General features: G+C 40.6%; 1 protein-coding gene across 1 annotated transcript in view; it reads right to left on the bottom strand.

Annotated features, from left to right (window-relative positions):
• Positions 1–13,925, bottom strand: part of ETNK1 (ethanolamine kinase 1) — a 29,804-nt gene extending 15,879 nt beyond the window's left edge. The window contains exons 1-4 of the mRNA XM_040061570.2: positions 13,617–13,925; positions 4,085–4,344; positions 3,285–3,425; positions 2,517–2,659 (exon numbers count right to left, since the gene is read on the bottom strand). Coding sequence (XP_039917504.1) covers positions 2,517–2,659; positions 3,285–3,425; positions 4,085–4,344; positions 13,617–13,772 — 700 coding nt within the window. The 5' untranslated portion in view covers positions 13,773–13,925. The remainder of the gene's footprint in view (positions 1–2,516; positions 2,660–3,284; positions 3,426–4,084; positions 4,345–13,616) is intronic.
• Positions 13,926–14,447: the final 522 nt, after the last annotated feature.

The following is a 14,447-nucleotide window of genomic DNA, read 5'->3' as shown; positions in this document are numbered from 1 at the left end:
AAGCAGTATGTGGCATGACTATGCTATTTCCTTCAAATCTGAAAACTTGATGTGAATTTACTGCAGAGGCCAAGTCTAAGGCAAAGCTCAGGAACAAGCCATAATTATTCATACTGCATTGGACACAAGTCCTAATATGTCCTGATAGTCTATAGCTTAAACACACACCCACCCATCCCCCTGGCTAGTAATGTGCAAGCTAAGCATTCAAAAACAAAATGATAACTACAGTATTACTGAAACAAATAATTTAGGTTTTGTTTGTGCCAGCTTTTGAAAAGCCAGACAATACGAACAGATTTGCACAAATTTTACTGAGGAATAAAGAAAAAAATAAGGTAGTTAATCTAGGAAATCAATTTTCTCATTCTCAGTTTAGGGTCACCAAGGTCTTTTGACACACAGAAGCTTTTCCGGAGGGAGGAGTGAATTTAATCAGAGTATTGCATTCACCAAAGCTGTTAACTACCTTCAGACAATTTGATGCCATTCCCAGTGAAGCTCATCTCCAAAAAGATTTTATTTTGTGCTCTTGCAAAATTATTTGTATAGCAAGAAAAGCTTTTGTTCTGCTAAATGCAATTCCAGTTATACACGCTGCTTTACAGTTAAAGCTGAGCTTCCTGTTTATGCTCTGTAAAAAGTGTTCTATTAAAAACAGCTTCCAAATGACAATCATCCTTTCTACAGATGGCTTTGAGGTTTGGTCACTGTGAAAATGGTCCCTGCTGCACCCAGATTGCACAAATTTTACATCACAGTATTCAAACATAAGTTTAATAATATATTTATATTTCCAAGTGTTTCCTCCAGCTGTTTACAGCTTGCTTGAAGCCTAAGCACTTTACACACCTCCCTCCTCCCCACCCAGTCTCCAAACTCTAAACACTCACACACTTGTTACTGCAGGATTGCTCACAAGTGATGCACTACTGGCATTGTTTTTTCCTCCATTCTGTTGACAAAAAGAAAAGCACACAGCATTTGTTTTTCAGTTAGGAGCTTCAAGCCTTATCAGCCATAAGACTGAAGCTTTTAAAGGAATTCCTCAGATTTTTTTTTTTTCCTTTTTGATGCATGGTTCTACTATGAAAAGCGACTATGAAAGTTACTTTTACCTCAGTGGGTCTGCTCTGGAATGCTAAAACTCAAGGTAATTTCAGCACTAAAAAAAAACCACACAGTAAAAAGAGATTTTGGTGCTACAGTATCACAACTCCAAGTGTTTTAAGACCACAAGTCTAGTCTTATGTACACCTTTCATGCTTTCCCCCCTTTCTCTTTTCAAGCAGAACTATAGTCCATCATTGAAACTCAGTAAAACCACTCAGGCTTGGTCCTGAATTCATAGAATTTAAAATTTATGTTTAATAGCGTTGTTAGGGTGCATATACACATATAGGCATATATATAACTGAAAGTGCCAGCAATTCCTTTCAAAGGTGGCATTACTCAGAGGGAAACTTGTATACAAATCACCAAAAGAGTTTATTTCCTCAACTCACATGGTGATGAAGAAATTATCCAAAGATGTGTTAGCACATATTTTGTATTAGAACCAGCACCAGCTTGGCTTTGCTACTCTTTTTCTCTTAGTAGTTAAGGCACATAACTTACATACCAACAATCTTACTCAACTGGCACAAAAATAAAAATATGCAGCTACTAGAAGGGGAGTGCGTCATTCTCATTTCAAAAGAAAACCTTGTAATCTGATTAGTCACATTTAACTGAGCTCAGATATTTGAAATGGGAGGCAAAATGAGTATTTTTACTGCACCAAGGCTGTTTCAGCGTCAAAAGTTTGCCTTGTTTGTTTTAATACCTGATTGGTTCCCTTAGTAACCGAGCCCCAAAGCACTAAAATCAGTAAGCTGGGGGTTTGCATGGAAGCTTTAACAGATCTTAGTAACAAGAACTATGAGTTAAATGTATGGCAATAGAAATAAAAAAGTAATTCAGTTTTGCCAAGATGTGTGCTGCCTGCAAGTGTTTAAACAAAGCACGTATTTACAAAAGAAATCTTTTAAGATGTCTGTGTGCCTGATGCAGAAAACAAATTGAGCTACTGAATGTAGTAGTTAATACCATTAAGATACTTCACTTTGAAAGGGTGTTATCCACAATCACAAAGGCAAACAAAACATTACAGGAGACGATTTTCATGTTATTTTCTATACTTGCATGATTTTCTGTTCTTCCTAAAAGCTTTATACAACCAGAAGAGAATTAGCATTCAGTTACGTAACTTTGAAGCCCAAGCATACAGGCAAGCTGGGGATTAACAAATTCATGAGTTCATTAAAGAAAAGCAAGGAACACTGATTTTCTTCCTCTACACAGTAGCATACAGATGAGAATTAGCTAATTAAGCAACTTGGTATTTGCACAGGTATCACTACCATTACACTGGGACTTAAAAGCTCACTCCAACCCGTGGGTAAAACAACACCACTGATGCAGCACATGCAATCACAGCACAGATAAAGCCACTCACTGTTTAGTACAACACCTACCTCTTTTCTTGTTGTAAATAATATTCTTACACAACAGGTCGTTGTGACAGAGCACCACTGGTGATCCTAAATTTGACAGTCTTTCCTTCATCCAGGCCATCTCTTCCTGAAGAACTTGAGGACTTGGAATGTCACTTAAGAACCTTTTTGGGTATAAGGAAACAGAGTTAACATTTAGCAGTCTGTGTTCCATATCGAGCATTTGCAATGAAGTATTTTTTTCTACATTCTTCCTGCAAATAGTTCAACAGACCCTCTGCCAAATCAGGGCATTCTTTCCCAAGGCACAACAGCAGTTAAATTATGACAATAATTTTTTATCTGACCTCCCCAGAAAACTATTTTCTGAAGATTATCGATGCTGTAAACAAGACAGTAGTCCAAAAATTAGGAGCAGAACATGAATACACTCCCACACATTTCAAAGGTGCAAAGATTAAAAGAATTATGGCATGAGTTTCATTCACTTTTTGTTCACGTTACAGTACTTCCTCCAAATAGAATACACAACAGTACTAGATACTGTATGTGTATCTGTGCTGAGGAAATTAACACTAATTTTTAGTCTAGTCACAATATACACTTAAATACCCATTTTGTCTCTACATTTTCCATTACCCATTCATGCTTTCTCAGTTTTCTTAAGAATTTGATGTTGCAAAAGAAAACCAACTTTGCTAGAGCATTCTTTACTTACAACACAGCAAGAAGGGCACCCATGATTTCAAAGTCATGTGAAGTCTGGAAAGAACATGATGAAATACTCACCTTTTATTTACTTCCTCATCTGCAAATTCTGTGGGTATGAGAGAGAAGTACTTCCCCATTTTCAGCCACAAATTGGATTTAGGGATCCATCCATTGTGTGCATGAATAGTATGGATTTTAGCAAGCTGTCTAGCAATGAGTCTAAAAAAAACCAAAAAATAAATTAATGTTATATTTAACTGAAAAGTTCTAAAAAATACAGCTCAGGAATTCATAGAAGGTTTAAACAAGAGAAGCACAGCCATAGCGTAGCACATTTCAGGACTCAAAAGTTCATTGGTATCATTACCTGTGGGAAGGGAAAGGATTGGAGTTCAGTTACATTTACCATCTACACTTGCTTATTTTTCAAAGTACTGATTTAAATTAGCTGCTATTTTCAGGCAAATACATTTCAGCGCACACACGAAGAACTAAAATCTTAAGACACCAGCACTTTCTGTTCACTGCCAACAGTTTAAAAAAACATTTCTCAATGGAACTTTCTATTCACAAAAGGAACAGCTTGGAAACAGTTGGAAGAACTTTAACCAAGTCTAGCCCACTAAAACAGAGGTCAACAATGACTTCTGTAATGGTGATGTGCAAGTGTTAAACACAATAAATAGAGTCTTCTGTGGGGGCATCAAGGATCATGTGAAATACCACAACTATGGCAGTGTGAACATCAGCTAAGCACAGGCTTACAGAAATACATTATTTCCTGCTCAAACTCAACTCAAAGTCCTTTAGGCCAGGCAGAACTTCAAAACTGCACAATGAAATGACGAGATTTAAAAAAATAAAAATTTAAAGCTTACTTGAAAATATCTGGATTGCACACATGCTCTGGATCCAGGGCTTCTCCCTGCATGAACTCGTAGCACAGGCCATTGTTGAAGGTGCAGTAGAGCTGAGGAGCACAGCCATGGGCCTGCAGCACACGGAAACTCTTCACCTCCTCGTCCCGATCCACCAGCAGCTCGGTCTTGTTCCCATAGATCCGAACTAGAACGACATCATCTGTTATGTCACCCACGTAGCAGCCAATTAATTTATTGGTGATTCCATCGGTGAACAGCTGAAAAGCAAAATTAGTGCAATCAGCAACTCAACTCTGCAGCTTCAACAAGTGGGAACGGAATGCTGAGGTAGCCTTTAGTTCCCAAAACACAAATGTTTACTAGATTGAGCATAAAGAAATCTTTAAGACAGAGGAATATCATGAAGAAAATACTTGAATGTAAATATGGGGATATTTTGTATTTATGGTCATGTCTCTTCTTCCACTCTGTGCCCTCAAAACCCTAGTTATTAATTCAAAAAGAATAAACCCTCCCACAAAACATCCTCACAATAAAACAAGCAAGAAGCAAAAAGTAGCTTTAAGTTGGATAACACAGACATTTTTTAATCCTTAAGAGCAATGAGGTCAGAAAGTCAGCTGAAAACGAAAAGAAACCTATTTATCAGGATCAGAATACTAAGTGTTCTACAGCAAGTTTGATTTCCTTATTTTCTCATGTCCAGTCATGCACCCCCTGAGATGACCTCTGCCTCAAGCACAAAGTCAGGCCCAGAACAAAAATACTGACAAATGCAGTGATCTGTTGTGTGCCAGACAGTATTCTGTCTGAATACTGTCTAATATTTAATTATTATTAAATTTATAATATATAATTAAAAAGTGCTTTTTCTAAAAACACACATCAACAACAGGAGACATATCTATGGGCATCGTAATTCTTAAGAATCTTGGACAGTTTGGGTGGAGTTTTGTTAAGGGCTGGGAGGTGTTATGGGGGGTTTTTTGTTTGTTTTATAAAACAGTAAAACACAATTCAGAAAATTTGACTTCTATTCCTCCTCCCCCTTCAAGATATAGCCTTTATTTTGAAAAGTAGTATCACTCAAACATAAGTGATTATTTCCAAATCTCAGCAGTTTAGAAAAACTTAGAATTAGGAGCAATTTTTTTTTCATTACTAAAGAAGAAAACAATCTGAAGTTGGGTCAAGTCTCCCTGTTTAGGAAAAGATGAGACTTTTACAGTAAATGTGTTTTACCTCATATGCCTTGCTTTCCCCAACACCACTAATTTGATGGTCAAAAAGCACAGAAATGAAGTGGGGAAGTTTCAGTTATCATCACTAATCAGAAGAAATAGCTCAAGCTCCTGAGGAAAGATGCAGAAGATACAAAGACACTATTTTCTTGAAGAGTTACGAACACTCAGTCTTGAAGAAGTAGGTATAGCAAATGCTATAACTTTCATCTAGACAGGGTAACCATAAATTCAAATAAAGCTGCTTAATAAAGGCAGCTTTGACTGACTCAAAATGAAGACTTTACCATTTATGGGCACATATTATTAGCCATTACTTTAATAACTCAAGATAAATAATGAAGAATCTTGAACACCCTTCATAGTAACTGTTACAATGTTAAGCACTGCAACTAAGACAATCGCTCCATTTAGCACCTTAGATACTGGGCTTGAGCAGTGCTTCACTTATTTGAACAGGCAGCACTTAAATGCATTTCAAAACGCTTGTAAATCACAAATTACACCCTTATACTATAAATGTATCCATTCATAACCTCCCCAGTCACAGGTGCATGGTCACAGAACTGTTCAGATGAGGAAGGGATCTCCTGTGATCCTCCAGTTAAACCTTGCTGCCCAGGACTGTGCCCAGGGAGACCGCCAGGAATTCTGGACACTTTATAACCTGTCTGGCAGCATGTTCCAGTGTTTGCCCACCCTCCTCGGTAAAAAAAAAGTATTTTCTTTTGTTGAGATGAAACTTCACACATTTTATTTTGTGCCCATTGCCTTGTCTGTCACTGGGCACTGAGAGGAGCCCAAATTTCCCTTCAATTCCCCCTCACCAGGTATTTATACACCTAAGATCCCTGCAAGTCTCCTTTTTTCCAGGCTAAATATGAAAGATTTTCCAGGTTCCTCTGTAATCTTCAGGAACCTTTGCTGGACTTTCTTCAATGAGCATGTGTCTTCCTTCTACTGAGGAGCAAAGAACAGGTCACAAGCACTTAAAGATGCCAAATCAATATACAAGTATTGATTCTTATACCTTTTGACATAAATCCAGAATTAATTCATTTTAAAAGTATGAAGAGCACTTTGCAGAAGTGATTCATGTTGAGCTGTTCAAGTTTTAAAGTATCTTGTCTGCTACACTTAAACAAAAATTTCTGAAATATAGTTTAAGGGAAAAAAAATGTACTATGAAAGAGACACAGCTCTAAGTCAACAGAAATAAAAAGAAAAATTAATAGCGCTGATGCAAAGAAACAGTAAGAATTTGAGATGTTATGCTGTTGAACAGAAACTGCTGGGCACATTACACCTTCTGTCATAGGTCTATTATCCCCGCAAAACAAGTTTCATTGGCACTAATAAAAAGAAATCTGCAACAAGGAAATTGGACTCCCTGAACTGCTAATTTAGGAACTCTACTTATTAGCATCTATTTGTAACATGCTGCTACAAATAATTATTTACACCCAGGAGCATTTTAGCTCTTGCTTCTTAAAAAGGCAGAAGGGTTCACTTACTTTTCTAATAACATTATTCAAAGTAGACAATTTCCATATCCCATCATAAGGAAAACATCTAGTGTTTACTACCACCAGTAAAAGAACACTTTATTCTTTTATTCAGAATGCCTTTATCATTTAAAGAACCAGCTTAGAAGGCCTTGCCCAAATCGTAACTTGAAGCGAAGCAGAGCAAAACAGGAGTTCTATAGAAAAAGCATCAGTTGAGCACTAAAAGCAGTTAACAGACTCTGATGATGTGGATAAGATAGTCAGTAAACTGTCAAGGCCACATGGAAGAAGATGGAAAAACCTACAGAATGTAACGAAAGCAGAAAATTCTGGGAATAAATTTAAAAAAAAATACAGAGACAACAGAGGTTAAGAACACAATGCAACACAGAAAAAACCTCCAGCAGCAAGGTTGTGACACACCTGTAAATGCACAAAAAGTTAATTACTGCGATATGCACTTATCACAGTTTAATACATGCTTTCAAATGATACAAAGGTAAAACTAAATTCAGAAATATTTCTGGAAATTATATTTATACTACCCACAACCAGATCTAACTTGAATCCAAGACTTTCTAGAAAAAAAAAAAGGAAAATGTTTAATGAAATGCAGACTTTAGGTGAGAAAGCTGCAAATAAGCCTAAATTACTCAAATCTCAGAGAGCAGCACCTGGTATAAACAAGACAGGCCAATGGAGCCCAGGAAGAACAAATTCAACCAAGACATGAAGCATCTTTGAGACAGTTTCCTAAAAGCACTGTAATTAAGTTGTTAGATTCTTGGAAAGGGCATATGATGCATATAAGTAATAACAAGCAGGTGTTTCATGAAAAGCTTCTATCTAATCCCAATGTTCAAAAGAACGAGACGACTGAGAACAAAACTACGATCACATGTAACAAGAACGAACAGACAGAAATAAAAGTGTCACGGGGCAAAGTAGAAAGTACTTATGACTCAGAAGAGTTGATTTTTCCCTTCCAGACTGAGTTATTACGTCCATAGGCAGAGAACGCAGGAAACTGTACTGCAGTGCCATAAAAACAGAACGGTGATGTGAAGTTGCAGCATAAATAAGTGGAATTCCCCAGATTCTGCAGCTGAACCCCAGACTGAACTTGAGATTCACAGAAAGACTTCAATAACATGTTTCTTTAATGCTCACAAAGCTTCAACTTTATATTGTAAACCTAAGTGGATCTTTTTTCTGGAAAAGTATAGTGTACACAGACATATGCACAGGTATACAGATCAAGAACTTAATTTCTTGAAACAAAGCTAGTTATTTCTCTCTCTGTAGCTATTGTAGCTCTCTTTCTGTAGCTATTCATAAAAGAAGGACAAAGTACAACTACTGGAAAATGCCTTGGATAAATTCTCACATGATCAGCAGGGATTACAAGAAACCTCATTCAAAGGTCTCCAGGCTCTGCAGCCATGTCCTCTAGTTCATTACACTCAGCAGGTGAAAGTCACTGTCTGCATGATTCAGGTGGTCAGACGATCAGAAGCAACATCATTTGGTGTTAAAAATACCAAGAGAAGCAGGAAGCAAGCAAGTTTGCAGCTCTATTCTCTAAGTTTGGTCAGAGGATGAACTCTTGGGGTGCTCTGCACGACAGCAGCATGGAGGAAGCAATGGTCAGAGCATTGATAGCGCTGGTATAACTTTCACATGGGTTTTTTTGGGCTACCAAACCATAAACACTTCAGCTTCAAGGTGGTGTGGATTTTGTTTTGGACATGTTCGGGTTGAGAGCTGCTTTTGAGAGAAATGCATGATAGTATGCGAAAGTTTTCAGTCTTTTTTTGTTTTGTTATTATTGTTTGGTTGTTTTATTTTTGGGGGGGGGGGGGGTGGGGGGGGGCAGGGGGGCTTTAATGCCAGGAAAAAAAAAAAAAGAATAAGTTACTTATTTTCCACCTTGTTTTTGAAGATATTCTTCCACCTGTAAACAGTCAACATCAGGTAACTAGATTAACACTTTGAAAGTGACGAATTTGCTTTACGAATTTTGTGATACTGATTAAAACAGCTACAGATTTTAAAATAACAATAATAATGTAGCTAATATGAAAGGAGCCTAAAACTTTATTCTAAATCAAGGAATTAATTTGCTGTTTCACTACCTGGAAGATTTCAACATGAAACGGCTGGGGAGAGGGAGGAGCAGAGGGACAGGAAATTAAGTGCCTTGGATTATTCCTTTCCCATGTTACCAGCCTGGAACATAAGTTATATGCCTTTACATGGACTCATCCAAGCTGTGCCTAAGCAAATATTGATCCTCTGTAATTAGAGCCCCAGTCATCAATAAACACACCACTGTCATGCACAGCTGAACTACATCAGGCACATATGGCATATCGCTTCCATAAAATTGTGTTTCTGTCCCAGACACCAAAAAACCTTTAGAAACAAAGGATTGAGATAAAGCTTCATCAAAAGCTTAAAAAGACTAGAGAAACCAACCCAGCCTCCAAGGACATCCAATACTGCTGGCAATTCCCACTTACTGTGGCACTGCGTTCAAGGCACACCTCAAATTAGTTTTTCCACAAAACATCTGTAATGCAGCCCATTCCGCAACTCTTAACTTTTCTTATTCTTTTCCTCACTCATCACTTCTCCATTTGGAGGTCTCAGCACTTCTGAGGATTCAGTCCTTCCTCTTTTATGTGGCAACTGCTTTCCCAACTGCTGAGGGGGGAGATGCGCCAAAACCAGCTGAGCAATAAACATCTCACTCGAAAAATGTAACAGCACTGAGATACAAAATAAAGTTATTTTGCTTTCTTTCCCAGAGACTCACATTTTCAATTATTTCAATGCTTTTAAACCCACGCTCAGGCTGTTTAAATAAACTAAAAACCATTCCAACAAGTTCAGAACTCTGAACCAAATTAAAGTTTGTTATAAATGGAATATCAAGATCAACACAAGCAAATAAATTAGATCAGCAGCCAGAAAATACTGCCTGAAGAAAAGCTACTGAGTGCAAATCTGGATGAAAAATCAAAGAAACAAAGACAAAAGCTCATCTGGTAAACATAAAAGTAGGTGGGCGGTTGTTCCACTGGCAAAAGTACAATCTTTTATAAGCCTGAGTTTATCCCATTCACATTTCATAGCTGCAGGAACAAAGCTTCGCAAATTTGAAGGGCTGCAGTAGTAAAATCATGCAAAGTGTTGACAAGTGCAAAGATGTCAATCTCAGGGGAAAAAGAACAAAATAAACAAAAATAAAAACAGTACCAGAAAACAAGCGAGGCCTGATTATTTCAAAGAATTTAAAAAGCAAATTAATCCAACTTATTTGGAGTTGTTTGCAAGATTTGCAGGGGGAGTTAATGGCGTATCTTTATGAAAAATTTAATCCCCTTTGCAAAACAGGTTCTTTCCACCTCTCCTCAGGTTTCATCCAGGACAGGAGCACTGTTTGCTAGCCCAACATTCTCATGAATTTAGATCATTAATTTTTTCCTATGTATATCATTATGGTCTTCACAAAAAATGGTCTAAATTAACACTATTAGTATTAAGCCTTTTCACCAATAAAACAGGCAGCCTCTCTTCTCAATATTAAATATTACTTCAGAATGGTAAGAAATACTGATGGGTTTTCCTGCACTACAATATTACATTGCAGAGAAGAAATTGTGTCTTATCCCATTGAATCCTTCTTTGCCACCAGGCTTAAAAGAGGTAGACAGTCATGGGATAAAAGAATCCTGAATCAGCACTACTGAAATGGTAACTGATTTTCCCATACTGTAAGTAAACATTGATCTTCACTGAATCTCCACAAAAGAGGAAAATATAAGGAATCCATAAGGTGGGCAACAAAATCCAATCTGTCTGTATATTTTTACATAAGGAGGAGTAATACTACCTCTTTAAACAATTCAGCTTTTGTATTTCATCAAGAATCGTGCAGAATATAAAAACTGAAATGCCCACTGTCAAAGTTCAGGCTGCTTACAAAACCCAGAAGTCCTGGTTTGAGTTAAAAGAGCATTTTTTAAAATGACATTTTAAAAACCCGTTTCTCATGTTCACAACAGCCCGTTTCTGGATTTAGGAAGCAGTGAGTTTTTCAGCAGGAGTTCAGGAGAGAGACCTCCAAAGATTCCTTCCAACCAGAACCACTCAACATTGTTATTACTAAAAAAGCAGCCATTCCAAAATCAAAAGTGACTACTGCAAAAAGCAGAGAAAGCAAACCTCAAAAATGCAGGAGTTAAAAAATCAAGCACCAAATTCTTTACAGTTCCCAGGACACTTTCAGTTGACAACTGCACAATGTACATGAAGATCAGTGTTTAGACAGAAAAATTCTGTTTCTCCCTAGCAATGTAGAATAACTTGTCATAAAGGAGATACACTACAGTATAGCTGCTTCCATTTCAAAAGGTAATGCTTCTGATGGTATAGCCTTTCTGAGAAATAATGCAATAAAAGAATAATTTAAACACTGAAGATTTTAATTATTTTCATCTTCCAGCCTACATTTGTGTTTTATGCTATAGTGTAAAGAAAAATTAGATGTTAAAATACATTCCTGATTATAAGTACTTATAAATCTTAGGGAAAGTGAGGATTAAGCATTAACATATACTAACTACAGTTTCAAAATTGTCTAGCTGACTAAACAAATTAACACAGAACAGTAGGTTTTTGCAAGAGAAGTTCATTAACTTTTTCAAATCAAACTCTGGACTCTTTCAATGTCTTACTAATTGTTCTGGCCCAAGAATTACTAAGAGCAAAGGTAGCAAATGGCAGAGTTCACCACAAGAAGCAGTAGTTCATTAAACCTATCACTGTTCTTCACCCGCTTTGCTGTTTCAGATTAGTCAGGAATATTTTCCACACAATAAAGAAGTCTCATCCTCATCTCCGTCCTAAGCACACGCCCAAAGGGAGGGGCATCCTCCTGTTCACTCCTTCTGCACAAAATGAGCCACCTTCCATTTCAACACCTCTGTGTCTGATGCATGTACAACATGAATCTGAAACTGGCCGTATTGCCATCACTGATGCTGGAACCTGTCTCAAACCACAGGCACACACTCACAGCAGCCCAAACACAAGCTAAAGGCTTAAAAATAAAAGATTATTTGAAGAGAATGTTCTTCCACTTTTCAAAAGGAAAAGACCAAGCTGAAAAGTTGTGTTCCTAAAGTAACTTGGTTAAAACTAAACACAAGGCAATTTTTTTAGACAGAAACCCCTAACCACAGACAGTAACCTCCTACTTCACTTCTGTGTGGCCAGTCGAGAGTCCCTGTTCCACACCACTGGTGCATCATCATCGTAATTTATTTATATGTTGTTTCTTGCAAAGGGAGTGGCAGAAACCTACCACAACTTTGTACCCAAAGGATAGAATCATCCCTCCTTAACAGGGTAAGGTTTTGGTTTCACTTCTCAACAATCCTGAAGAAAAGAAAGGAAAGTACTCTGCTGAGAGCTGCACTTATCAGAGAACCAAAAAAAAAAAAAAAAAACCACCACATGTATAACTTTATGTAGCCCTGCAAGGAGCTGGCAGTAGGATTATGCTTATGGACCCCTTCCAACTCAAGATATTCTATGAACTTTAACAACCTCGTTTAGCTTTACATGTTGTAAAGCTATTTTCATTGCACCTCGAGATGTTGGGCCTGTGCATAACTTACGGCCACTGCCTCCAAGAGATTATTTAAAAATAGCCCATTAGCTTTATTTTCATGCTAACTGGACTGGCATGCATCAAGTTTCATTCGTCTTTCAAGACATCAGAAAATTTCCGTCAAATTATGCGCCATTACCTCAGAGCGTGCTCAGCTTTCCTACACAAATTAGTTCAGCAGCTCTCTGAAGAGGAGCTCCATTGAAATGAGACACCTCCGCCTAATAACAACTGCTGAATAACACAGCTGAGCATATCATAAAATCCTCAACTAAGCACAGGCTGAACTGCTGTTTGAGCCACGCGAATTGGCTGAGGAGTTTTGCAGTCCGGGGGGGCCATGTTAAGCATTTTCTAGAAGCACCAAAGCAGCCAATCCTCCGGCAGACGGCTCGCCGTGAGTACGAATGACTGCTCACCTAGAGCACACCGGGGAGCAGCGGCACTTCTGCCAGGAGCAGCGAGCAAGGGCCTTAGCGGCACTGGGGCGCACCGACACCGCCAACCTCAACCTCAGACTGGCTGCGGACAAGAGATCTTTATCTTTTTTTTTTTTTTTTTTTTTTTTTTATGACAGGAAGCACCCCCGCAAGGGCTCCAGCGCCGGCGGCAGCGCCTCAGACCGGCAGCAGCGACCTCGGCGGCGTTGTGGCCTCTTCCGATGGCCCGTGCCCTGCCCTGCCCCCGGTTTACAAACACTCCCCACACGGCGACGGTGACGCTCGGCAACCTCTCCTCTTCAGCCCCCTCGCCCCCGGCTCCAGAGCTCTCCCCGCCGCTCCCGCCAGCTCCAGCGGGGAGGGCAGGGGAGGAGGAAGGCGAAAGCGGGCGGTGGGGAGGAGGAGCGCCGGGAAGGAAGGAGGGAAGGCGGGAGCCGGCGATGCCGCCCCGCCCCGCAGCCGGGCCGCCCAGCAAATGGGGCTCCGCGCAGGGGGCTGCGGCGGAGAGCGGGGGAAGGAGGGAGGGGGAGGAAACGAGGCGGCAGCTCCCCCGCACAATGGCCGCCCGCCCTCCCCCCTTCCCTGCCCGCTTCTCCCCTCCCTCCCCGCGGCCGCGCTGCCGCATCCCCCGGGCGAAGCGCGGCGCGGACCCCGCCGTACCTGCAGCGTCACCTCCTCGGGTCTCCAGTGCGGGCGCAGCCGGCGCAGGAGCTGCAGGGCGCCCTGGCGATAGCCGGGCCCCTCCCGCTCGCTGACGGTGATGTCCAGTTTGGGCACCTCCGGCGAGCCAGGCGGGACGTGGATGTAGTTGGACATGACAGCGGGCGGGACGCGGCGCGGCACGGGGGAGACGAGAGCAGGCGACTCTCCCTGATGCTTCCTCCGCGGCGGAGCCGGCAACTGACGGGGAAATTTCCACTTCGGCTACCGATAAAGCGGCTCCACCTCCCCCGGCTGTAACGCGGAGCAGCTTGGGAGAGCGGGCGGAGCCGGGCACAGCCCTGCCCTCCGCCCCCCGCCCGCTCTCCTCACCTGCCCGTCCCCTCCAGCATCCGCCTGTCCCCCTCAGCGCCCCGCTGCGCCCTCGGCATCGCCCTGCCCGCCGCTGGACCCCGCGGCCAGGGAGGCGGAGAACCAGATGTGCCCGGGACTGGTGTGGGAGAGCACCAAGGCGTCAAGGAATGCGGGCGAGCGGCTGATCCTAATCGGGCTTGGAGTTAGCTGCTGCGGTTGATTTTTTTTTTTTTTTCTTGGTCTTTAATTTGAGTCCTGGAACTCCTCACCGCGTCTCCCCTTTTGTTTGCCGTGGCCCTGCAGGCCGCGCACCTGCTCGGCACCTTGGTCCGCTCCTTCTACAGAGCAATTACAATCTTTCATATATATATATATATATATATATTTCCCTCCCCCCTCGCTTATTTTATGCTGGAATTCTTGTTACCTTGAAGTTATTTCCGGGGAAAATAAAATACATGCATAAACAAATAAAAG

Source organism: Hirundo rustica, chromosome 4, assembly GCF_015227805.2.
Source record: "Hirundo rustica isolate bHirRus1 chromosome 4, bHirRus1.pri.v3, whole genome shotgun sequence".
NCBI classification, from domain to species: Eukaryota; Metazoa; Chordata; class Aves; order Passeriformes; family Hirundinidae; genus Hirundo; species Hirundo rustica.
The sequence above is the reverse complement of the archived record's forward strand: the minus strand, read 5'-3'. Positions and strand labels throughout refer to the sequence as shown.